This window comes from Nilaparvata lugens, chromosome 5 (genome assembly GCF_014356525.2).
Source record: "Nilaparvata lugens isolate BPH chromosome 5, ASM1435652v1, whole genome shotgun sequence".
Classification (NCBI taxonomy): Eukaryota; Metazoa; Arthropoda; class Insecta; order Hemiptera; family Delphacidae; genus Nilaparvata; species Nilaparvata lugens.
Genome location: NC_052508.1, coordinates 43,004,835 through 43,031,131, shown reverse-complemented (window position 1 = coordinate 43,031,131; position 26,297 = coordinate 43,004,835). Strand labels below are relative to the sequence as shown.

Sequence of the window (26,297 nt, the reverse complement as noted above, 5' to 3'; positions counted from 1 at the left end):
TCACATCAGAGAACTTCTGAATTGAGTTTGTGACATCTGATTTCTTGACATGTGACATCTATGAAAGGAGTTTAATCTTGTTCAGTTTTAATCTATACTCTTATAAAATTCTTATCTCACTGACTCACTCAATGATCACGATTTCTGGAAAAGTACTGAATGGATTGCAACAAAACTTGGAATATAGCTTTCTTGTAAGTCCTAGGTGCTCACTAAGAAATCTTTTGGCGATATTTCAACTCTAAGGGTGGTTTTTAAGGGTTTAAAGTTTGTCTTTTAGCATGTATATTCTTCTTCTCCCAATCTCTTAATTATAATATATATATATATTGAAATGTCCATATCATATGTTACCATAGAACTATAATCTAGAGTTCTCTTCGAAACAGTTGTTAACTGGCAACTAAATTAATATTTTTTCAGGTTGGCATTAAGTTGAGTTGACTTTGTTAGGTTGGCAACAAGTTGAAGAACTAATTAAAATAATTCATTTATCAAAAACAAATTGATAGGGCACTGCTGCTTCAATCAGAGCTATTCCTGGGAGTATAGATAATTATATTTTTTATTTGTCATAAAAAATTATTGAATGAAAAAGTCTAAGGCCCGATTTCACCACAACTTTTTCTCCATGAGTTTCTTATTAAGCTAGGTACCTATTATATATACCCAATTAAAACTAATTAACAGAAAAAAACGAATAATTTTTATAACGAATAATACCTATAACTAATTTACAACACTGGAGAAACTATGTGAAGTTTTGAGTTAGCCTACCTACCTTTTTAATGACTGTTTGGTTTGCAAGGGCATTTTTCCAAGTGTATTGAAAAACATTAAGGTAATACTTGTACATAAAAATGCGTTAAAAAAACTTGAAGAATTTCAGACCATTATCAATTGAACCTGTGCTATCCAAAGTATTCAAGGCCATAATGCTAGACCAGATATCAAATCATTTTGAAAGCTTTGGTATTTTTACTGAAAAACAATTTGGCTTCAGGCTATGTAGAAATACTAGTAATGCAGTTACAAGTCTAGTAAATAGAGTTGTTGATTATTTGGATAAGGATATTTCTGTTAGCTTCAGGTCATATGACATGTCTAAAGCTTTCGATACTGTTAAGCATAACATAGGCTACTTGGTAACAAGCTTTGGTATTATGGCTGCAATTCTGAATCAATCAATCTGGTTATGTAATATTTAAAGGACCGCAACCAGTTTGTTTACAAAGATGGTCAGTTCTCTATAAGGGCAGAAAGGTTAGGTATAGGGTCTCTTAAGGCTCCATACTTGGAACAATACTCTTTAATAGCCTATATTTAATGACATAATTTTGTAATATAGAAGGTACCGTACTCATAAAGTAGGATTTCTTTTTGCTGATGATTTGAATCTCAGCTTTCATGATTTGAATCTCAGATTTGAAGTTAGTTGTAAATCCAAAACAGGAGTACAAAATTTTCTAGTTGATCTCTACTACTTAATGGTTTGTATGCTAGTAATAATCTCTCATTGAACCTAGAAAAAATCTGATATCATGTTCACTTATAATATAAATTTAATTAATGAAGTAGGGACTGAACCTTTAGAATTTTTAGGTACTTCTTGATTCAAAACTTAATTGGCAACCACATGCAGAGTTCATTAGTAGAAGACTAGCAAAGGATATCTACTTGCTGAGAAGGTTAAAGTCAATTGTAGACATTAATGTATTATTGAATGTGTATTTCTCTCAAATACAAAGTTTTTTGTGCTATGGTAATAAATACACAAATTTGCATGCAAATGAGTGTTTTTTATCATGATGCTCAAAGTAACAAATAAAAATGGAAAATATATTGGATTGATCCAACTAATACCGTCAAAATTCTTGATTAATATTCCTCAATCTATTAAAAATCTCAAAATACACGAATTCTTTGTAATATTGATATGGATGAGGACTCTTTTCTTACAAATTTGGGAATATGAATAGGCCTAGTCTATTCTTTGTATGTCTTAAGCCGCGTTTACACCAAAGTTATTAACAAAATGTTAATAACTTATCTATATATATAAAAGCGAAATGGCACTCACTCACTCACTGACTGACTGACTCACTCACTCACTCACTCGCAGAACTAAAAATCTACCGGACCAAAAACGTTTAAATTTGGTAGTTATGTTCAGTTGGCCCTTTAGAGGCGCACTAAGAAATCTTTTGGCAATATTTTAAGTCTAAGGGTTGTTTTTAAGGGTTTAAAGTTCGTCTTTTAGCATGTATATTCTTCTTCTCCCAATCTCTTAATTATAATTGAAATTTCCATATCATATGTTACTATAGAACTATAATCTAGATAGAGTACCTCTTCGAAACAGTTGTTAACTGGCAACTAAATTGATAATTTTGTCAGGTTGGCATTAAGTTGAGTTGACTTTGTTAGGTTGGCACCAAGTTGAAGATTTAAATGCATTTATCGCGGAAAAATTGATTGGGCACTGCTACTTCAATCCTGGGAATATTATATTACTACGGATAGTTCCTTATAGATTCTATTAGATTGAACATAACTTATCATACACGTGATGATCATATGTGTTTGTTAATAATGATTAAGATATTACTCGCTTCGCTCGCCATATCCGTTTAGCCAGACATTTAGTCTGGACCCCCGACTGGATTGTCCTAACATATGATAAAAATGCTCAAATGAAAAATGCAGGCGAGCGAAGCGAGATCATGCTGATCTCATTCCTGGACGATCCTAGACGACTGTATATCCTAGACGGATATGGCGAGCGAAGCGAGCCTGACGGATAGTTCCTTATAGATTCTATTAGATTGAACATAACTTATCATACACGTGATGATCATATGTGTTTGTTAATAATGATTAAGATATTAACACTTTGTTAATAACTTTGGTGTAAATGCGGCTTTATTCAGTGTTAGTTATGTAAAATAGAATAGAATGACTCCCTTTATTTTTGACCTAGCACATAGTAGTAATCTGAATATTTTATTTATTTAAATAGTGTCTTTCATGGATGGGACACACAGTAAGCTCCGGTTGACGTGTGGGGTTTCTTGAACCTTTGGATCCTTGAATCCGTCCCTTCAAACATAACATGACTCATGGATGTGAACCCAGAAATAGAAATAATATCAGAGTTCAACAGCTCAGGTTCACTAACTTACTTCGAAAAAATCGTGTGTATACATCTGTCAAACATTACAATTCTTTACTACTAGGAATATCAAATCATTGCCTCTTGCATTCTTCAGGAGAAAATTGAAAATTGTGCTGGAAGTTTTTATAGCATACAAGAATTTAATGTGATTGACTAGATCAAAACTATTTGTAGGCTAATACTAGACTACTATGTATTATCTAGTGCCTATTATTGACGTTTATAAATGCATTGTTAACAATGTATTTAATTATAAATATTCTTATTCGTATTCTTAACATGTTAAGCTGCGTACACATATACGCTCTTCCAACCCGCACCGAGCACGCTCCTCCATCTTAGATGTTAGAACAACAAACTATGAGAGCACGACAAAGTTTTTAGGTTATAAAAATGACGTCAGCGGGTTCACTGCCTTCACGATACTCTAAAACGACGGTTTGGGAATCTTTGGTCAGTTCGTGCTGGTGAAATCCGTCAGCATTCAAAACTTCTGTTCAGCCAGGAACCACAGTTTCGAAACCGGCGGTTTAAGCAACTTTGGTGAAATTGGGCCTAAGAAATTGTCAAAAACCACAGATTTATTGATACTAGAAAGACCGGTTTCGGTTATTACACCATTGTCAATCTCTGATAAACTTGAAGCCGCCGTTTATCAGAGATTGACAATGGTGTAATAACCGGAACCGGTCTTTCTAAGTATCAATAAATCTGTGGTTTTTGTCAATTTCTTAGTCTTTTTCATTCAACATGAATAATTACCACAATATCAACTTCTCAACTACACAAAAAAAGACAAAATTTTATGACGGGAGTTGTTTCTATCAATTGACCCTATTCTATCAAGACTAATTCTGTTTACATATCCGACAGATCACAAAAGCTAATTAATATACAATTTCGATGAAATTTTAATAATTCAGTATGATATATCAATGAAGGGTATTTTTAAAGCTTCTGAAGTGTCCGTTGTGGAATCTGTTTGCAAAGAATGAGGAAATTCGGCCAAAATTTAACTTGGGCGAAAGAAAGGGGTTATCTTTTAAAACGGCCAAGTAACAGCTGTTGTTGCTTTTCCTAATGTAAAAATATCTTCCATAGAAGTAAGGCGCCTTTCCCATGAATCAATTATTCCCAAACATTGATTGTTTTACCAAAGAAGATAGAAGGTAGCTTTCGATAAAAATGTTGGAGAATATGCATAGAAGTTCGTTAATATTTACTTGAAACTGTCAGTATTCCTCATTAATAGGCATCAATGCTCCCCATTCAAACAATGCTGACACATTGATGTGAATCTTATTATAATTTGGTTACTTTAGATCAGATGAAGATAATAATGTTTATGATCGCTACTGTTCCAATTTCAATAAAATTATGTTTGACATTTTTACTTTCCTTGCCCTTTTTACCATAGGTAAGGAAGGTATTGCTTTCCGAAAAAATGATGTATCCCAATTTCTATAAGTTTCAAGGTCCCCTGAGTCCAAAAAAGAGGGGTTTGGGTATTGGTCTGTGTGTGTGTGTGTGGTGTGTGTGTGTGTGTGTGTGTGTGTGTGTGTGTGTGTGTGTGTGTATGAGTGTGTGTGTATGAGTGTATGTGCGTCTGTGTACACGATATCTCATCTCCCAATTAACGGAATGACTTGAAATTTGGAACTTATGGTCCTTACACTATAAGGATTTACGAACAATTTCGATCAAATGCAATTCAATATGGCGGCTAAAATGTAGTCAAAAACAGGTTTTTTCGCGATTTTCTCGAAAATGGCTCCAACGATTTTGATCAAATTTATACCTAATATAGTCAATGGGCCCGTTTTGTGTACATGGAATGTGGTAATTGTCCGATTCACAATTTACCAGGTTAAAAGTTCTGCGTTCCATGGGAAGAGTTTTGACAGATTCTGTACCAGAAACCAGTTCCAGTTCCAAAATCCTGCCCCACAGTCGAAGCGTGGTAAATTGTCCGACCTGGTACAGGTCCAACTATCTGAGCTCTAATTGGTCGATTATTGTAGTCTGCTTGCTTCTCTGCGCATGCGATGATAGTTTGTTTACTATATAGTGAGGTCCACTTTATAATGGCAGTGGATAAAGATAGAAGAATAGCGATGCCGATTCTCTGCATTAATGAATTATATTTTCACACTGTCAAAAACATATTTGGCATCGTTGTGGACCTGGAAAAGGATAGTACCACCAGCTTTGTCAAATGATAGACAAGGATAGCAAAACCAAAGTTGATCAAATACTGTCATTATAATGTGGACCTCACTATAGCATAGCGAAAGAATACCTGACCAACAATATGATGTTTGATAACCATCCATTAAATGAATTTTTCTCTATAGAAAATTTTAGAGTAATGGAATAAAAGAAATGCACACTTTTCTAGACGGTAAGTTTGTAAAACAGCTTTTCTTCATTCATGCAGCTAGTAAACGACACATTTTATGTAAATCAACTTTATATGTGCGTGCCAAAAGCTTGAACCAATGATTTTGAAATGGCGTTCCATGGGAACATTTTGCACTAGTCACGTGATGGAACAATTTACGATTGGAACTGGAACAATTTACTGTACACAGAATGTACACATTGATAAGCTATATCAACTGCCATAAGTCCCATATCTGTAAAAATTTCAGGAGCTCCGCCCCATCTATGCAAAGTTTAATTTTAGATTTCCAATTATCAGTCTTAGATAGTCAATTATCAGGTCTCAGATATAATTTAAACGAAAAATTTTGAGTGGAAAATATTGAGCATGAAAATCTCTACTGGTTAGAACACAACCAGTACAGTAAGGGGGGGCATGGCGCAATTTGCGCCTTTTTTGGGGGGGCATGATTTTTTTATATTTTATGTCAACATTTTGAATCATGGCTAAAAAATCAAGGTATTAAATAGAGATATCCTAATGTAGTTAATTTTAATACTTTTTTCCACCTTTACAATGTTATATTATTCTGCAAAGTGTAACTCAATATAAATAAAGCATAAAAAATACAATTGATAATAATATCTTGTATGCAGGAATTTTAGTAATTTCAAGCCTATGAGTTTGAAGGTAAATCTTTGAAAAAAATAAATTATAACTTCATCATCCACTATTATTCTGATTTCCTTTGCTTAATTTTAATTGTGCTGTGTTTGAGTTTCCTTGCTGTTGCAACTTAATTTTCTTAAAAGCACAATGATAAGTTAAATGTAATGTACATTTTAATATAATAATCATTTTAATTTCGAAGGCGTTTTATGATGATATTAATGTCTCTGAAATGGGAATGCAATTATAAAAAACATCGCAAACTAAAAGAATCTCCTCTTTTATGTGAGATGAATGATTTTTATAAAAATATAATCGTGAAGTAAGATACGTTTGATTCAAAAAATCAAGAAATTTTCGATATTTTTCTCATTTTTACAGTCTCGACAGTTTTTCGATATAAACAGTGATGCAAGATCAATTTATGGCAACTCAGCTTATAGAGCATAAAATGTTCTCTCATTTAAGACCAATCGCAAGCTTCTATCATGTGTTGTACTCATTTTAGAGACTCTTTAATAACAGTAAAATCGCAAGAAAAATGAGAAAATAAAGATCATCATTCAATTGGCTGTAACTTTTTAACGGCATTGAAAACAGAAGTATATTTCATGGGAGTGAAAAGAGGAGAAAATTCATCACAACCTCGACTACTTTCTGGATTTTTTATCTGAAGTGTTCCACAAGATACGCAACGTTGCATATGCGAGACTGTGAAAATGGGGGAAATATCACAAATTTCTCGCACATTCAAAGTTGTGTATCTTGTGGAACACTTCAGATAAAAAATAAAAAAAGTAGTCCTGCGCGACCAGTCAATTCATTGGAAATAAAATTTTATTATCTTTAATATTATATAGAGAATGCTTTATCTCGATAAATTCAAGGTTCTCGAGATTAAATGGAAAACTTGAAAAAAGTCCAAAATTTTTGGGGTGAAGTCGCCCTCTGGCGTGTGAGCAAATTTCAGATTAGAATTTAGCGCCCCAAAATACAGTTAGAACCATCGAAAAAAAATTTTTTCGGGGCTGTTTCCTGAAAAACGACCATTTGACTGGACTATAAGTTGTTATCCTATCATATTAAGCGAGGAATTTCTGTATATCTGTTTGTATTTTTCTATTTTTATATCTGATATCTGGCTATCTGGTTATATGGTTATTTATGCTCAACGGATCTCGAAAACGGCTCTACCGATTTTCACGAAATTCGGAATATAGTAGACTCATCCCTGAGAAAACTCCCTGAAGGACATGAAAAGGATAATTCATCCTTGGAAAAACAGATGATGATTTCGTCGTCTGTCGATAACAGAAGATGCGTGTGCCTGTGTGGGAGATCAGCTGTGTAATCAATTAGCTCATCGTATCTCGCGAGAAATCTAGAAATTTTAATTGACTCGATCAAAATACAGTAATCTGATTTGTTGACATGATGGTATATATCATAATATTCAAAGTTAATCATTATTTTACAGTTCTAAGTGATTAGTGAGTGTTATTTTGTTATTCAATTTGGTATGTAAACAATCTAAATTAGAACTTTTATGTTTTCAAATATTTGGACTGAAAATTTCACTTGAATTCAAGTCTATGAAACATAACCTACTTTTTGGAATATTAAATATTCCAACTATAAATTTTATAGTGAATAAATAAAAATTCGAGGAAGAAACAGTTTTGGCTGTGCCTGTTAGTCCTTCCCCAATCATTTCAAAGAATCGAGTTCTGTTTATCAATGAATAAATAACGAGCAAAGCTTGGTGCCCCGATATTTGGTATTAATAGATAGAATTTACAAAATGTACTTGTTCAGATGATATCTTTATTCCAAAAACCAAACCATTTGAAGATACATTTTGTTCGACTTGTGTTATTATTTACTCCTGTAATGTTAAAAAGTAAATACTACCAACAACACAACATCAGTGACAACCTGTTCCAATTTATGATAAATATCGGGGCACCGAGCTCCGCTCTGGGGTACCTACAAAAGCATATAAAAATTATTAAGAAAGAAGAAATTATAATAAATATTCATAGTTCATATAGAAAGGTTCTATCTAATCACAGTGGATTGAGATTAATTCGCAGAGGAATGCAAAAATTTTTCTCACAAAAGCATGTTAAATTTTAATCCTGATTAATTTCACGAGAACCAAATCACAGAAGACCATCTCAAAAAGATAGCTTATCTGATTGGTTCTACTGGAATTAATCAGGTACCTGATTGAATAAGGTACAAAAGTTCAACAGCTGAGTCATAATTTTGTCTGAGTCCCACACACATGCACTCGCTCACTCACTTCCACCATCAACAGACGACGAAATTATCAGCTGTTTTTCCAAGGATGAATAAATTCTTTTAATGTCCTTCAGCGAGTTTCCCTAGGGATGAGAACTAGTGCAATCGAATTTTTATATTATAAACATACTATGTTCTGAATTTCGTGAGAATCGTTAGAGCCGTTTTCGAGATCCGGTGAAATACAAACATATAAACATCAAAACATCTAAACAGAAATTTCTCATTTAATAGTATAGAATTTAGTATACCTAAACTTGCCAACATTATATATTGTATGAATAAAATCGTTCCAAATTTGTATGAATGTTTACCAAAATTGCTATGCAATATTCTTTTGCAATAAAAGAATATCAATGATATTATTATTCAACTTTTTATAAGTAACCTTTAGATTTAAAAAGCGAAGCCTCCCTTACTTATATTTTAATATCCTATTAAAATATTTGTAATGTAGTTATTCCTGATGTAATGTAGTACTTTTTAGTGCTTCCGAACAAGAACGGGTGCACTGCTAGTCTCAAAAATAATATCAAAAAGATACTTTATTTCTATTTTGAAAGAGATAAGAAACGATGGTATATATTTTTACAATATTATGAAAACAGAAAGAACTCCTCACTAGAACAAAGGTAAATAATGCTCTTTGGAAGATTAGAATGTAAGATGTGAATTTTATTGTCATACACTGACTAATGCCAAAAACTAAAGGGTTGGGAATTGGGATACTTTGGGGGGGGGCATTACACTTGGATTGGGGGGGGGGGCTTGCGCCATTGCCCTTGGGGGGGCTGGGCACCCCTGCAGTACAGTGCATCTTATCGCTTTAGTTCCCCCATCTCTCTCTCTCTCTCTCACCACCTAACTCTGTCTATCTTTGAGGAGGAGGAGAAGGGTGCTATCTCCCGGCAGAGCTGGCTGAGAATCCAGTCATCTTTAAAACCGCAACATTACAACCGCATCAAGTAAGTTAATCCGCTTTATGTATTTTTCCTCGGTCCTCCATATTTTGTTAACCCCTCAAAGTTACCCCGCACTGTTCATATGGTCCAATACTGTGCCAGATATAATCAGTGTTCCTATTAATGTACAGTTTACTGATAAACTTTTATATTGATCTCGTTTATTGTAATTGTGAATCGTATCCTTACCACAAATTTATTCATCCAAGTTCTGAGTTTGTTCTTACTAATTTGATCTTTTAATTCAAGTGTCAAGTGTTCAAATTTGCGAGTGTAATTGTGAAAAACCTATTGCATTTCTATTATTTTGTCATATTTCTCTCAAAGTCTGTAATTCCAAAACGTGTTTCATTTTTCAATCCAAAATATGCAATATCGTTGTTTGTGAATCGCTTATCGTTTATCCTTATCGCTTCCGAGATTGTTCTTTCCAACTTCCAATCGTTCGGTTCGGAACGCGCACGCGCTTAGAGAGAGCACAAATAGGAGCAGCAACTGTCAACAATGAATTTCTACAAGTTTACAAGTGATTTGCTTGTTACGAACAAGTGTTTCACAAAGATTTTCATTGTAGTCAACAATTTTTGTCGAAATTACTTGTTCATAACTATGAAATTTCTACTGAAGTGGAAAGCTATGTAAAGGATTTACAAGTGATCATTAAAATGATTTTATAATTATATTCAATAAATATTTCTAATAATCAAAAATGCCCTACATTCCTCTATAATATTTACAATACTTTTTCAAGTTTTGAAACCGTATTTTGCACTCAATTTCAATCTTCAGATCACTTTTCAAATGTTATGAAGTGTCTACATTCAAGTCATCAATCAATCTTGAGTTTTAAGCTTCGAAGTCTTAAATTTTCATAGCTTTCGATTCAGTGCGTTGCAACTACATGTTACATGTCTACTTAAGTATTTTTCCAAGTTACTTTGGACTCAGGTTTCAATGAATTTCAATCAAATTGCATTTCTCAAACATTCGTTCTTCAACTCTAACTCACTTTTTACAAATTTGAGTTGTGCTCCAAGTTCTTCACATAAGATTGTCTCACTATTGCATCATGTTGCACTGTGACTTTACTGCATCATAGCTGGTCACCACTAAATGGTCACATTGTTGCCGTTATTCGTCCCTTGGAACAACTTCATCATTTTGGATCCTCACTCAACTCCATGTTTCTCTTTGTGAGAACATTTGCTCCTCCGGTAGTCCTGCCTCTGCTGCAGTTTCCCATCGACATGTCCTGGCCTGGGCATGTCCTATCTCTTGGCACTTTGAAGCTGCTAATTTTACATTGAGCTAAGTATTTTGTATTAAGTTCATTTTTTTATTTTTACATACACATATTGTTATATTGTCATAATCAGATTTTATTGACCATTTATTCATAGGCCAATTAGGCTACATTGTGTCATTTTGAAATTTAGCAACTTTTTTCCCATTGCCATTCACTGGTTCAAACCTGAATTATCATGTATTTTGTACACCAAATTTGTTTGAATCTATTCAATTATCTTTTATTCTAGTCAAAGCTATCACAATTTGACTTATGATTACAATTATCAGCTTCAATTATTTTGTTCTTAGTTCCATTCTCTTGTTTTGATTTGTAAGAATCTTTTTATCATGAATGTTAACGTTTAGTATTTTTAAGCCTTTTTTACAAATGCTAGTTAATCAATTCAATTATAACAGCCTCAATCAATTTGTTCTCAAGTCTATTCTCCAATCTGGATTCACAAGAATCTTTGTAACTTTTTGCTTATCTTTAATATCTCAATATTCAAATATTACATATCATTCAATTTTGAAGATTATTTCAAGTTCTACAATTAGATCTGATTCAATCATATTTTCATTATCTGCACTATAATAAGTCATTCTCAAGATTGTATTATCAGTATTGTATTTCTCGTTAAAATTGCATTCCTGTAACATCACTTATATCAAATTTTATTGGAAGGTTTTCACACTCAATCTTTTTTAGTATTTTCTAATAGCCTACTATAGTTCTCATCTATTTTATTTGAAATTTTGCTTACTTGTAACTACATCTCAGAAGTATTAAGAAATTTTATCATCACATTGACATGGTGATTGCCCACATTTAAAACATCACAAGTTTATTAAATTTGAATTTCATCAATTGGATTATTACTGTCAATCATTCTTGACTCAGTATATGTTTATTTGCACTTCTAGAACTTTTGTATGTTCAAATTTTATCTTGCACCAATCTTTGAATTATCAAAATATATTCTTGTATGATTATAAACCTATTGTTCTCATTTGGCATTGACCTTTCCTATTATTCATATATTAATTAATTTTCCCTAAGATTCTAGCTACCAGTAACTTCAATGATCCTTTTGCATTAAACTTCTGATCAATTTTGGATGAACAACAATAATTTAAAACTTAATGTGTGATTGGGTTAGATTCAGAAATAACACTCTTAGTTGTTTCATTAATTTATTACCAAAGTCCACTGCTCTTTTCCTCCAGATCATACACAGTCTAATGTAGAAAACTCCACTTCTAATGTATGTGATAACAGCCTTTCTGCATCTGACTCCTCAAATTGCTTGTTGGGTACTGCTCAAGTTATTGTGTTTGATGTATTTAATCGCACTCATACCGCTCGTGTGGTGATTGACTCTGGATTGCAAGTCACCGTGATCACTAGAGAACTCATGAACAAGTTACATTTAAAACCAAGACCTTCTGGCAGAAGGCTAGTCGGAATTGGGTCTCGAACGTCAATTACCTACGGAGACATTGACCTGAGTATTTCATCTAGATTTCAACCGCACTTCAAATTGAGTACCACTGCTACAGTGTCATCGAATCTAACGTGTAATCACCTACCGTAAGTTTCAATTCAGAAGACTTAAGACAGTTTGCAAATTTAAAATTAGCAGACAAGAGATTTTTATGAATCTTGTAAGATTGATTTAATCATAGGTGCTGATTGCTTCATCGACATTTTATGTAGTGAGCACACATTATTGAAGTTTGTGTCTGGGCCTCATGTGTTGAATACAAAATTCGGTTGTGTCGTTATCGGAAAGGTTTATTCTGCTAGCCAGCCTAAAGCCATTACAGCCTTACTCGCTTGTATAGAACCAATCAATGAAGTGCTTCACTAGTTTTGGGAATCAGAAGAAGCTCCAACCGTCGCTCCAGAAGATCCTTCACATAAATATTGCGGGAGACTCTTTACTGAAACTACAAAGCGCCTTCCTTCTGGCCGGTACGTTATAGCGCTACCGTTCAAAGAAGAAAATGTAAAATTAGGTCATAATCGAATCTCCTCTATGAAAAGGCACTTCTCTCATGAGAAAAGATTGGCACCAGACAATGTTGTGTGCAAACAATAACACACTCATGTAATGCACCAGGTGGGCGGTCGGCTATGCAACTCAGTGCTTGCATATAATGTGAAGCATTCTCCACTACTGCCTAAAAAACCTGAACACTTCACCAACCCTGTAGCCTTTGGCAATAGTCGAAGCGATCTGTCCTGGCGCCGACAATATCACCAGAGGGGTGACACTTCACACCTCAAGTGGGGTCATGAAGCGTGTAGTGAATCGCGTGATCATGCTTCCCATTAATAGTTAGAATGTATACAGAACTACAACACTAGGAAAATGTTCCAGTGTTGTAACAGATTTTTTCTGAATGCCTTATTTTGTGTTACTTTATTCAGTGTTATAATTTGTTGTCTCCACTTATGTATTTCAAATTCCACGTTATTTAAATTCTGTTGAAACGTAATTTGTGGGCGGACTGGTTAGAATGCAACCAGTACAGTGCAACTTATTGCTTTAGTTCCCCCATCTCTCTCTCTCCCTCTCTCTCTCTCTCTCCACCTAACTCTGCCTATCTCCGAGGAGGAGGAGAAGGGTGCTATCTCCCGGCAGAGCTGGCTGAGAACCCAGTCATCATTAAAACCGCAATGTTACAACCGCATCAAGTAAGTTAATCCGCTTCATGTATTTTTCCTCAGTCCTCCGTATTTTGTTAACCCCTCAAAGTTACCCGCACTGTTTATATGGTCCAATACCGTGCCAGATATAATCAGTGTTCCTATTAATGTACAGTTTCCTGATAAACTTTTACATTGATCTCGTTTATTGTATTGAAAACTCGCTGAAGGAAATAAAAGGATAATTCATCCTTGGAAGAACAGATGTCTATAATTTCGTCGTCTTTCGATAACAGAACATGCATGTGCATGTGTGGGAGATCAGCTGTGTAATCGTTCAATCAGCTTACCGTATCTCACAAGAAATATTATCTAGAAGAAATTTTATAAAAATATTCTGATTTGTTTACATGACATGGTCTATCACTCTAAATTAGAGTATATCATAATATTCAAAGTTGATCATTATTTTACAGTGTCAAGTGATTAGTGAGAGTTATTTTGTTATTCAATTTGGTTCGTAAACAATCTGAATTGAAACTTTCTGTTTTCGAATATTTTGACTGAAAATTGGACCTGAATTCAAGTGTAGGCTACTATATTTATTACATACCATGCATGTATTACTTACCACGCCAGGTTGAGCAGAGTGGTTTTCCTGCTGAGGGGTCTCAAATACAGTGTGCCACCCCATTATCTTAAAATGTGCTATTTTGGCTTTTTTCAGAGCGTGATTTTATATGGCCTCCCCCTCTGGGGTGGAGCCACAGATGTCGCCCGAGTCCTTCGTCTCCAGAAGAGGGCCCTGAGGATTATTTGTGGGGCTGGTAGATTAGCTCACTGTCGCCCGCTCTTTATCAAAGAGAGGATCCTCACCGTCTTCTCCCTCTATGTTCTCCATACCCTTTGCAGAACACACGCAAACGTGGGGTTGCTCGTGACCCGACAGAGCTTCCACCCGTATGAGACTAGGGGTAGACTCAGGCTGGATTTACCCTACCAGAGGCTGAGCAGAACTCAGACTGGTCTGGCTCATATGTCTATCAGCCTCTATAATAGGCTGCCTCTGTTGGCCAGGGATCTGCCTGCTGTGCGGTTTCGAGGGGCTCTGAGGAGCCTGCTGACGGATCACCCTCTGTACTCACTCCGTGAGTTCTGTATGTTGGAGAGCAGTGTGGTGAGTGCCTATTTTCTTATTTGATTTCTGCCTCTGGGCAGTTGTTTTTCTTTTACATTTTTGACGTGTCCCAGTGGGCTTCACTTTAGTGATCCCTTTTATGGACCTATTTAAATAAATACTAAAAAATACTAAATACTATTGTTTTTGGAGGACAGATTTATTGTTTTTGAAGGGCTGATTCAAGGATCCAAAGGTTCAAAGAACCCCACATGTCAACTGAAGCTTATTGTGTTCCCAAGTAGTATGTTAGTTAGGCAAATCAATTTCTGTGTCCTTCACAAGAACCAGGAGTTTTTCCCTATACTAACATCACATTTATCAACTGGTCGCTTGTCAATATACTTGGCAGCTCTTCAGACTGATTAGTCCCCGTGACCTATGTGAGTTCCACTCCTGGCCTTCTTTGAAGTTACTTCCGCTGAGAAAGGGGTGGTCGAGTTGCCTCTAGGGCACCCGGCCACCCCTGGCTCAGCCTCTTGACCCACATTTGTGCCTGGACTTTCACCCATCTCTGGTCTCTTGGGTTTTTCTTTTTGCCCCTTTGAAACTGCCCTGATGGGGCAGATCCCGTGGGTTTGAAGGCAAGACAACTTCTGGAGTTGACTTTGGGCCCCTTTTAGTCGCCTCCTATGACAATTAGGGGTACTGTGGGTGAATTCTGGTTTTCAACACATTCTTGAGTAAGATGTTCAACTCAAAGCTCCCCCAACCCACAGGGGGCAATTCAAGGAAACATAACCTACTTTTTGGACCATTTATAGTGTATAAATCAAAATTCGGGGAAGAAACAGTGTTGGCTGTGCCTGTTTGTCCTTCCCCAATCATTTTGAAGAATTGTGTTCTGTTTATCAATAAATAAATAAGGAGCAAAGCTTGGTGCCCCAATATTGAAATCATAATCAATGAAGTCAATTATACTAAGAAAGAAATTTCTGTTTGAATATGACTGTGTGTTTTAGGATATATATTATGTATGTCAGATGGATCTTGAAAACGGCTCTAACGATTCTGATTAAATCAGGAATATAGTGGGTTTGCGACAAAAAACATTATTTTGGAACAGGTCTCAACTCTGGGAAAATTCGCTGAAGTTCCTTGAGAAAGGATTATTGGTCCTTCAAGTAGCAGCTGATCAGACAAAAGTTTTCCATAGTCTGTTCAAAACGTGAGAGTGTGAGCAGATGAAAAAGATTATAATAGCTGTAGTTGAGTTACCAAATTTGGCGACCTCATTTTAAAACATTGCAGTATTCAAGGAACATCAGGAAGAATGGTGCAGAAAATGACCATATGAAAACAAAAGAAATTTTGAATCAATCTTTCCAAACATATGGTTGTTCATTGTGAGGTGATAGAAATGTGACTAATTTCTTCAGATTCTTTTGTATTGGTACCTCTGTTGCTCTATGTTTGTACGCAGCCATGGCCTTGAGAGAGCAAGTTGCACTGTCTGTTAATTCCTAATCCGGACTAAATACCACGAGAACCAATCAGAGAAGCCTTCTATTTAAAAAACCCTGCTATGATCAATTCTCATAAAATTTAATCATGATTGAAATTGAACAGGATTTATGCTACTAGGCCTGATTTTTCATGTTTCGGAATCAGCTAAAAACTTAATCAGAAAAACATATTCCATCAGCTACTCCTATTCCCTTTTATGATGTCATTATATGACACAAGACAAGCCTATTGATATTGATAGATCACAAGTAAATACTAAAATTGTTATTTAGATAGAAATTAAATTGAGTTACATGTTAATTTACATCGAAATTTTCATCTCTGAGCTTTTGGTTTCAAGCGAAGATTAGAGAAAGAAATCATATAATTGTAGTCAATAATCAAAGTGATTGAATAAACTGTATACAGATTTATGCAAATTCACATTAAAATGATCCCATTCTAATATTTATGGTAGTAAGTTTAGGATATGAGAAATCAGCCACAATAAATGTTATACTAACTATTATGAATGGACTTCCATGGAAGAAAGAATCAGTGGATTGGCTGCTTTCACACTTGTGGATTAGTGAAATGGAAAGTAAGCGATAGACTATGCCAACAATTCCAGATTAAGTAACAGATCCATGGATTCCAGTCAAAAATCAAAATCAAATTTATTTCCATCCAAAAACAGTTAACAAACATAAATATAAATTACATTTTATGGAAAGATTAGCATCTGCAAAGAAAGAAGTCAACAAATTCAAATAAACTTAATTTGGAATTTCAATTTCAATTGCATCAAACAAAAGCACAAATAGCCTGATCACTGCTAATTTGATAACTGTTAACGGGAAATATTAATTGCCAATGAATAAAGTCGAGGTCAACTCTTGCCCAACCCAATATACCACAAAATTTGATGCAATTAGTCTGTATTCTACAGAGCCCTTCAAACACATCAATCAATTATTCAAATGATTTAACACAATAATTTTCATGCCAAGTTGTGGCCTAATCTCCAAAACAATTATAAACATTTTGGTACTAAATTATAATTATGATATAAATTATAATTATAATTATTATTGGTACTAAAGTACTATACTTTTCAAGTCCCGTGAGTCCAAAAAATTGGTTTTTGGGTATTGGTGTGTGTGTGTGTTTGTGCCAGCGCGCGCGCGCGCGCGTGTGTGTGTGTACACATAATCTCATCTCCCAGTTAACGGAATGAATATAGTTTGGGTGAAGTCCTATACTATGATTGGTTATTAGCTGTTGACCAATGAAAGGTTGAGCTCGTCATTGGCCGAGACTAGACACGCCCAAGTATTCCAAATATGGTAGTGAGAATCATTCTCTTGAAATTCTTTCAATTTTGTGGAGTGACGTTCATTGCAATTATATTTCAGTTCAGAACTTTCATATTTCAAATCAATTCAATTTTATCAAGCCAAAACACTTTACAACTGGCTATGGAAACAATAAAACTAAATAACAAATGTAGAAATTAGTTATTATTATTAAACGAAAATTCGAATTAAATGCTGTAATTCACCCCGAAGACTTCTGCTACTGCAAATATTGACAACAGCTAGATTTATCATTTATTTATTTTCCATCTGTAGAAATTATTTCATTGAATTACATCCTTTTGCTTCTAGAATGGGTTTCATAATCATGTGAAATTTCCATGACAGTTGAAATTTGTCTTCAAAGATTATTTTCAAATACAAAATTCTCAAGATGACTCTAGTGACTCCAGTCCAGTTAATTAGGTTTTCGCTAATATTGGGCTGATGGCGGCGATTATAGTATAGTTTTGCGTTCATCCAGTGACGTAAATGAAAGACAAAATTATATTTTTAGCATATCGTATAGTAACTGAGTGCGATTATGGTAAATGTTAATGTTGGTGGGGGGAAAAAATCGAGATGTCTCTTTTACTCCTACTCATATATACACACTCTCTTCTCTCACTTACCCTCCTCTCTTCTGTCTCTCTTTCTCCCAATGATTATGTGTTTGACGCAAGAAATTTAATGGTTGTCTGGTAAATCTGTTTTTGGCAAACAGCCTGGAACCGTCTATTCTACACTGATCTTCTATCCACACTCTAATGAAAAAATATCGAGTATTGAGCTTTAATGGAAGGATTGTGGTTTAATTGATCATTCAACACTGTTATTTTTCATTGATTTTCGAGTGTATCATCTCCAGAACTGAAATAATATACACTATGATAGCCAGCAATATCGTTATGATATTGCTTGAGTGGAAAGTTATCAACCATTTGACTTTTTCGCTTCTTCTCGTCTAGGATATTTCCAGAGAAGAATCATTCGAGAACCAAAGTTGCATTCTTCTTATTGAAGATGGGAAGCCATGTGATGGGAGAGTAATCAATTATTTCATTTGCAATCAAAATTACTGTAATGTGTAATCAATTTTTTCAAGTTTTTTCCCCAAACACTCAATTCCAAAACAGGCCCTGGAACCCTTATTCGTTATAGATTGATTTTCCATGGAAAATGAAAATCTTGGGTAAAAATTCTAATCTAATCTAGTGTTTTTCACTAATCTAACCTAAAGGTGCGTACGTATATACGCGCCGCGAACATTTGTAATTCACTATCAATCAGCTGATGCCAAGCTTTTTATATCTGTATCTTACCTTTTCTGTAAAAATACAGATGATATAGCCAGCTGATTAAAAGTGAATTGCTCATGTTCGCGACGTTAACGGAAATTTGGAACTTAAGGTCCTTACAATATAAGGATCCAACACGAACAATTTCGATCAAATGCAATTGCAAAAATGTTGTCAAAAACAGGGTTTTTCGCAATTTCCTCAAAAATGGCTTGAACGATTTTGATCAAATTCATACCTAGAATAGTCATTGATAAGCTCTATCAACTGCCACAAGTCCCATACCTGTAAAAATTATGAAAGTCCTGTAAAAGTATACTGTAAAATATACTGTATATATACTATATAATAAAATACTGTATAATACCTGTAAAAGTCGTAATCAGTCGTTCGAGGCGAGCGGACGTCGATATCACAGCAGAACTCAGATAACGAAATTTTCTTGTTTCATCATCCTAAAATTCAAGTTTAAAACTTTCATTTAAATTATTATTCATTAATTGTGATGGCGCAGTGTTATTATTGCAACAGTTCTCTGCCAGCATCAGGTGACGTCGTTACTTGTTTTGGGTGTAATAATAAATTTCATTTCGGGTGCAGTCTCAAAGAATCTACATATCGTCGTATGTCGGAGGACGAGCGAAAGAAATGGCGTTGTTTCCATGTGTGTAAAAACTCGAAAGGGGCAACAGGGATCGCATCTCCAGGTAATGAAACCCCTAGAGATAATATTAATGAAGCGGAAATTCGTACAATACTCCATTCTTTGAACACTATATTAGCAAGTATTGAAACGACTGTTAATTCTGTACAGGCGAGTCAGGTGTTTATCTCCTCTAAATATGATGAACTTCTCAATGAGATAAAAGTGCTACGTACCGAAAATAAAAGCTTGACTAGTGAGATTGCCAAACTGAACAAACAAATTAGCGCTAAGGATATTATCATTAACGATCTTAGTATGCAGATTAATGAACTTGAACAATACGGTAGAAAAAATAACTTGGAAATTCACTGTCTTGATGCAACTCATAGGTCTCCGCTCGAGGATTTGAAACACATAGCTGAGAAAATAGACTTGAACTTTAGAGAAAGTGATGTGAGTGCTACTCATAGACTACCTGTCCGAAAATCCACCGCAAATTCATCAGAAAATGCTCCTGTGTTGATAGTGCAGTTTGTTTCGAAATTGGTTCGTGCTGAATGGCTTACTAAAGGCCGTGCAGCAAAAGCAACTAACAAAATTCTAGGAAACCCGTCAGATAAATCAGTATTCTTTAATGAAAATCTCACAGCTTTTAATAAAAGATTGTTCGTGCAAACCAGGAATAAGGCAAGATCTCTTGGTTATAAGTTTGTATGGACCTCTCAGGGTAGAATTCTTGTAAGAAAGGAACCTTAGGCACAAGTAATTCGTATTAAATGCGAATCAGACCTTGACAAAATTATTTAAAGATATTTGTACTCGTAGTACTTTGTAGTTACATAATTTGTTTTCTTATTCCTGTTATCTTCTATTTCAAATCTCTTTTTATATAATGTGTATTATCACCCTATTCTCTGTAATGCATGAACATACTATCCCAGGTAAACTCAAAATTATAATTACAATCCCCTTTTAATTAGTCAACAACAACAATCATGATTGACAATGATTTTCAAATTGAGGAGATGGTTTTGCCATACAAAACGTTTCCGACAATCGATAGCTGGCTTGCTGATAAGAGCGTCCCTTCCTTGTTAGCTCAACAGATTAGTTATCCGTTCAAAATTATTTACCTTAATATTAGATCATTGCGACAGAATTTTGACGAACTTACTGTAGCTATCTATAATGCGAATATCGATATTATTTTGTTATCAGAAATCAATATCGATCCTGACCTAAGTAGCCTTTTTCAAATAAATGGTTATAAAGCTGTATACAAGTGTGCTCTAAGCAGATTTTATCATGGCCTTGTTGCTTTTATAAAAAAATATTAATTTCAAGGAAGCATCTGTCAATTTCAGTTCAGAAAATCTAGAATATATTATGCTGAATTTCAATGTTAATAACCTGACTCCTAATATAATAAGTTTGTAAAGACCACACAGTTTTCATAAAGATAATTTCATTACTGATCTAGAGCAGTTAATTCTTGAGGTTGATAATACAGCTAATCTTATCATTATCGGTGATGCGAACCTAGATATTCTTAAATCCAATGATCAATTTGTACAGTTATATGAATCAATGCTTTTTTCTTATGGTTGCAAAAAAGGTATACTTTTGCTGTCACAAGAGAAGAGCTCAGACAAAGTTTGCTCACTCAAACTTGTATTGATAATTTATTCCTACGTCTAAATAGTAATTTTATTTCTCATACCGGAGTCATCAATGTAAAGATCTCCGATCATTATATTATTGGTTGCAAAATTCATTGCAACCCACAATCGAAACCCAATCATGACCAAAAAGTATTCAAAACTATCATAGATAAGAAAAAACGTATATCTTTATTAAAACAAAGTGAATGGAATAGTTGTCAATTACTTTCCTCTCCCAATTTGGTATATGAAATGATTAAATTAAATTTTGATAGTGCAACAAAACAATCTGAGAAAATTATTCGTATTAAAACCAATCATTCCAATGATTTTAAAAATAATTGGATGACATATGAACTATATAATAAGCTTAAAATAAGAGATATCTTATTCAGGCGTTCCAAAAGCAACCCTACTAATACTGTGTACAAAAATGATTATCAAGTTTATAGGAACAAACTCAATAAAGATATCACACTTGCTAAACGAACTTATATAATAAAAAGCTTCAATGATTCAAAAAACAATATCAGGAAGAAATGGAAGTGTATAAATGGTATTTTAGGACGATCATCTGACGTCTCAGATAGTAGAATCCTTAAAGACTTCTCTCACAAATTCTCAAATCCAGACCAAATTTGCTCAGCCTTCGCGGATTCTTTCATAACAAATATTATAAATACTTCCCATTTATGTCCAATAATTCTTGATGACTCTGTTTCAATCCCACCTAATCACAACTTTTATCTGAGACAAGCTACTATTCAAGACATTAAACAAATAGTTCATGAAATTGATAAAAACAAATCTCCTGGATTTGATGGTATAGGAGTATTGGAATTGCAAACCCTCGAAGACTATCTTTGCACTCCTCTTTGCCGCATGATCAACCTATCTATTCTAAAAGGCATTTTCCCCGACTCCCTGAAAAATTCAATAGTTAAACCAATTCATAAATCTGGTGCACGTGATAACTTCAATAACTACAGACCAATCTCTAAATTGTCAGTACCAGAAAAAAATTTGAAAAATATTTATTAACACAATTAAATAAATACATACTCCAGAACAATATTATTTCTAATTATCAGTATGGATTCCAAAAAGGAAAATGCACTGAGTCACTTCTAGTAAATTTTACACATTAAATAAATACTCTCCTGAATGACAGATATCATGTTCTTGCGCTATTCATAGATTATTCAAAAGCATTTGATACACTTAATCATAGGATACTTCTTGAAGAATTACTTAATATTGGAATTACTGGCAATGTATTGAAATTGTTTGAGAGCTATTTGAGTGATAGACACTTCATGGTTAACCTAGGGGGCAATCACAGTGGGTTATATAAATGTGACAATTTTGGAGTTCCGCAGGGAAGCATTTTAGGTCCCATTTTGTACAATATTTATGTGAATTCAATTTCCAAAGTAATCAGACATGGAGAAGTATTAATGTATGCTGACGATACAGCTCTGATTGTTGGACATAAGAATTTAAAAGTGGCTGAACAATTAATACAGTTTGATTGAAACAGAATTCTGAGATGGTCCCATGACAGAAATCTTATAATCAACAGGAAAAAAACTGTACTAATGCACTTTAAATCTCCACATCTAAGATGCAACGTAAATCCAACTGTATTAAGCCACGACCGTCATTGCCTTCATGCAAATGCTTCTCAGATCTGCACTTGTCCGTCTCTTACTTTAGTAAATAGTACCCGTTACCTTGGCATTATAATCGATAGCAGCCTGAGATGGTGTCCTCACATAGACTACATTTCAAAAAAACTTCAAGCGCTTAACGCTAAAGTCTTTTATTTGCATAAAAATATCACCCCTGATTGCCTATATCTGATTTATAAGTCCTTGATGGAACCAATAATTAGATATGGCATTGAATCATGGGGAAGTGCAGCCGATTATCTTTTATCTAGAGTTGAACGAATACAATCAAGAACATTAAAATGTATAACTACCAGAATTCCTGATGTTAATAATATTGATCCATACAACCCACGTAGCTTACAAATATTCTATCATACCTTATCGCCCAAACATTTCTACCTTTTCAAAATTGTAATACTCCTCAAAGAAAATTTATACTATAGACTCCTTGCTCCTCCCACACCCTACAATTAAAGATCTCCGTCAATGTATGTAGTACCCAGATTCAATAATATTCATGGTAGAAGATCCCTACATCATGTAATTCCCTACTTATTTAACAGACTACCTCCAAATATTCGTGATTACTCTAAGAAGGATGTAATGTTGTATCTCAATAATAACAGCACAATCAATTTATAAAACTAATAATATTACAAACGTACACATAATTTAAGAAACGTCAAGTTTGACAGTAAATGCTGAAAAATTACAGTATATGCTTACATTATTAGAATTTTTCAATTTTTGCTGGCAGAAGTTTTGAAATTTTCCTTTTATTGTCACTGCCGCCTGCCTCAACGATAAAAATGTACTATTACTTGTGTAAAATAATTTTTTCCCTTTTCCTTATTATTTCATTCCTTTCTAATAAATTTTCATTTTTCCCTTTTTTTATTAATTCTGTATCAAAATCTGATGTATATTTCTTATTTTATTTTTTCATTTTGCATTAGTTTTCTTTCATTTTTTACTTAAAATCTTTGAAGTGTAATATTTATTTTGTCTAAGTTTATTTATCTTTTGTAACTCATTTTTTTTCCTGTAACTGGGCACCCGCCGAAAAACCTTTTGGTTTGGCAGGACCCTCAACTGTTTGTATTGTGAATAAAAAATTTTGATTTGATTTGGATTGATTTCAGGAGCTCAGCCCCATCTATGCAAAATTTGATTTTAAATTTCCAATTATCAGGCTTGAGATACAATTTAAACAAAACATTTGTTCGAGTGGAAAAGAATCAGCATGAAATTCTGTACAATTTCCAGTGGAAAAGATTCAACATGAAAATCTCTACAATTTATGTTTAGTAACATTTTCACCTAAAATTGAAAATGAGCTCGTAATTCGAGAAAATGTGATTATCCAATTTGCAAACTGTTGGCAACTGTTGATTCTATTAAATGATTCACTATGAAAAGATAGCAGACCTCGTATGTCTCCAGCATTATTGTCCTGTCACCAGTTGGCTCAGATCTTTGTTTATAAGTAGACTTAAGATGCGTGTGAACACTAGCGTCAGGTGATCAATTCTCATAATGGCAAGGAAAGTTGTGTGAGTGCCCCACACCAGATTTTTTTGCTTAGATTTGTAGAGAGTAGTATAAGAATGGGAAGGCTGGGCCCCTGGGTCAAAGGTCAAGGTCACCAAAACCTAATCTAAAATACAGGGCCGGCGAGAGCGATCGATTTCCGACCCAGTCTCCAATTATGATTTTTCTCTCACAAAATTTCATTTAAATTCGAATGAAAATATTATTTATTTGAACATTTATATATTTAAAAGGAGAAAAAATACTTGAATGATTAAAAACTTTTTATAATATTAGTACAAATTTCTGTTGGCAACTGTTGTTAATTCTATTAAAATCATTCACTATAAAGTGTATTTTCAGTTCACATAACATATTTTTGCATAACACCCTCAGCTCTTCTAATAGTTAGGCCTAACAAACCTTGTGTGTCTTCAGCATTATTGTCCTGTCACCAGCTGGCTCAGATCTTTGAATAGTAGACTTGAGATGAACGTGAAAACTAGCATCAGGTGATCAATTTTCATAACGGCTAGGAAATTTGTGTGAGTGCGCCACACCAGATTTTTCTAATTCAATTTTTCAATTAAGCCATAATTCAACACAGAAAGGATAAGGATGTTGCATTAAAAACGCAAAATAGATGTTGAACCATGCACTACACTAGTTTGAACAATTTCCTCATTTTGAACCTCCACACCATGCATTGTCTAGCAGCTGGATTCAGATTGTCCATATCCTGGACACCAGATCAACGTGCAAGTATCTATGAGGTTCGCTGTTTCTGACATCAAGAAGCATGAGAATGTTCTTCAGCACCTTGTTTTGGAATAGTTGTATGACATAGATGTTGCTGTCTTTGGTGCACCCACAAAGTTGTATACCATACGTCCATACTGGCTTTAATATATGTTTGTACAGAAGTACCGTACTTTGTTTCAGATTTTCTTCTGATCTGCCAATACAGCTCCTTATAATGCATGACCCAGAATATCGGGAACTTTTAAAAACGCTATAAAACATTGGTGGGAAGGGCAAAAATGATTTTGACCAAACTAATGTAAAGTTCAAGGCTTGTAATTTAAGAATTATTATTAACATCTATCACTTTTTGACAATTACTTGATTTGGATGTCTTTCTCCTGAAAAAATATTGTTCAAATCTGTGTTGACAATTCCTCATTGATCGCTGCAACATCTCATCTGGGATATTGCGGATTTTATTTTTAATTCTGTTTTAATTAATTCAAAATTATTGATCAAATTGTGAGCAAAATCCACACTGCACGGCAGTTAATGGCAACTGTGCGAGTGATTATTGTTTGGTAACCATGTAATCTCACAATTAGGTTGCATTTCCTGGTCCCATGAATCACAGATCTGTCCACCTGCAATTTTCTGTTTGTGGAACTGTCTCAAATCAAATGTTTTTACAATTTGACCAATAACTGTGGTTGAATTAAAACAGATAATTCAGAATGAATCAATATCCCAGCTAGAATGTTGCAGCAATCATTCAGGAATCTCAATACAGATTTCAAGAGTGTATTCGTGCAGGAGGAAACCATCTCAATGAATTGTCAAAAAGTGATAACTGTTATTAATAATTCTCAAATGGAAAGTCTTGAACTTTAATTAGTTTGAATAAAATCATTTTACCCTTCCCACTTTTGTTTTATGGCGTTATAAAGAGTTCCCATTATTCTGGGTCACCTTTATTATTTGATTCCAAGTTCTTCTCTCTTCTTCTTGACATGGGCCTTCCAGCAAAATTTTGCGTCCATGGTCATACCTAGATACTTGGCATCATTAACATTGGTATAACTTGGTTGTTGTTAGTTATTGGTATGGGCAGGTCCTACTTATTGGTGAAATTGATGTGAATCGACTTTTAATCATTTCAATCTTCATTCAATTTAATTCTCCACTTTCTAGTCCAATCTTGGATTTTGTTGATGGAACTCTGTAGTTTTTCTGTTGCAATATGAATATTGCTGTCTACTGCTAATATGGCTGTATCTTATGAAAATGTTGCTTTAGTATTTTCATCAAGGCTGGGAATATCACTAGTTTAGAGT

At 34.3% G+C, this 26,297-nt stretch overlaps 1 protein-coding gene and 1 long non-coding RNA gene across 4 annotated transcripts; one reads left to right on the top strand and one right to left on the bottom strand.

Annotated features, from left to right (window-relative positions):
* Nucleotides 1-3,591: 3,591 nt before the first annotated feature.
* LOC120351373 lies at nucleotides 3,592-26,297 on the bottom strand. The gene is made up of 4 exons (XR_005571351.1): nucleotides 26,287-26,297; nucleotides 13,378-13,383; nucleotides 8,783-8,787; nucleotides 3,592-3,730 (listed from the first exon to the last, which is right to left on the bottom strand). It is a non-coding gene; the product is annotated as an uncharacterized LOC120351373 (long non-coding RNA).
* Nucleotides 14,328-24,073, top strand: LOC120351371. 3 transcript variants are annotated; one of them, XM_039428375.1, is made up of 2 exons: nucleotides 14,328-14,610; nucleotides 23,832-24,073. In XM_039428375.1, exons 1-2 carry the CDS (start codon nucleotides 14,470-14,472, stop codon nucleotides 23,934-23,936), a joined length of 246 nt encoding a protein of 81 aa, XP_039284309.1. In that variant the 5' UTR covers nucleotides 14,328-14,469; the 3' UTR covers nucleotides 23,937-24,073. The 3 variants fall into 3 exon arrangements, 2 of the variants coding, with proteins under 2 accessions (XP_039284309.1, XP_039284310.1); XR_005571350.1 differs by lacking the exon at nucleotides 14,328-14,610 and adding an exon at nucleotides 18,984-20,296; XM_039428376.1 differs by lacking the exon at nucleotides 14,328-14,610 and adding an exon at nucleotides 18,984-19,416.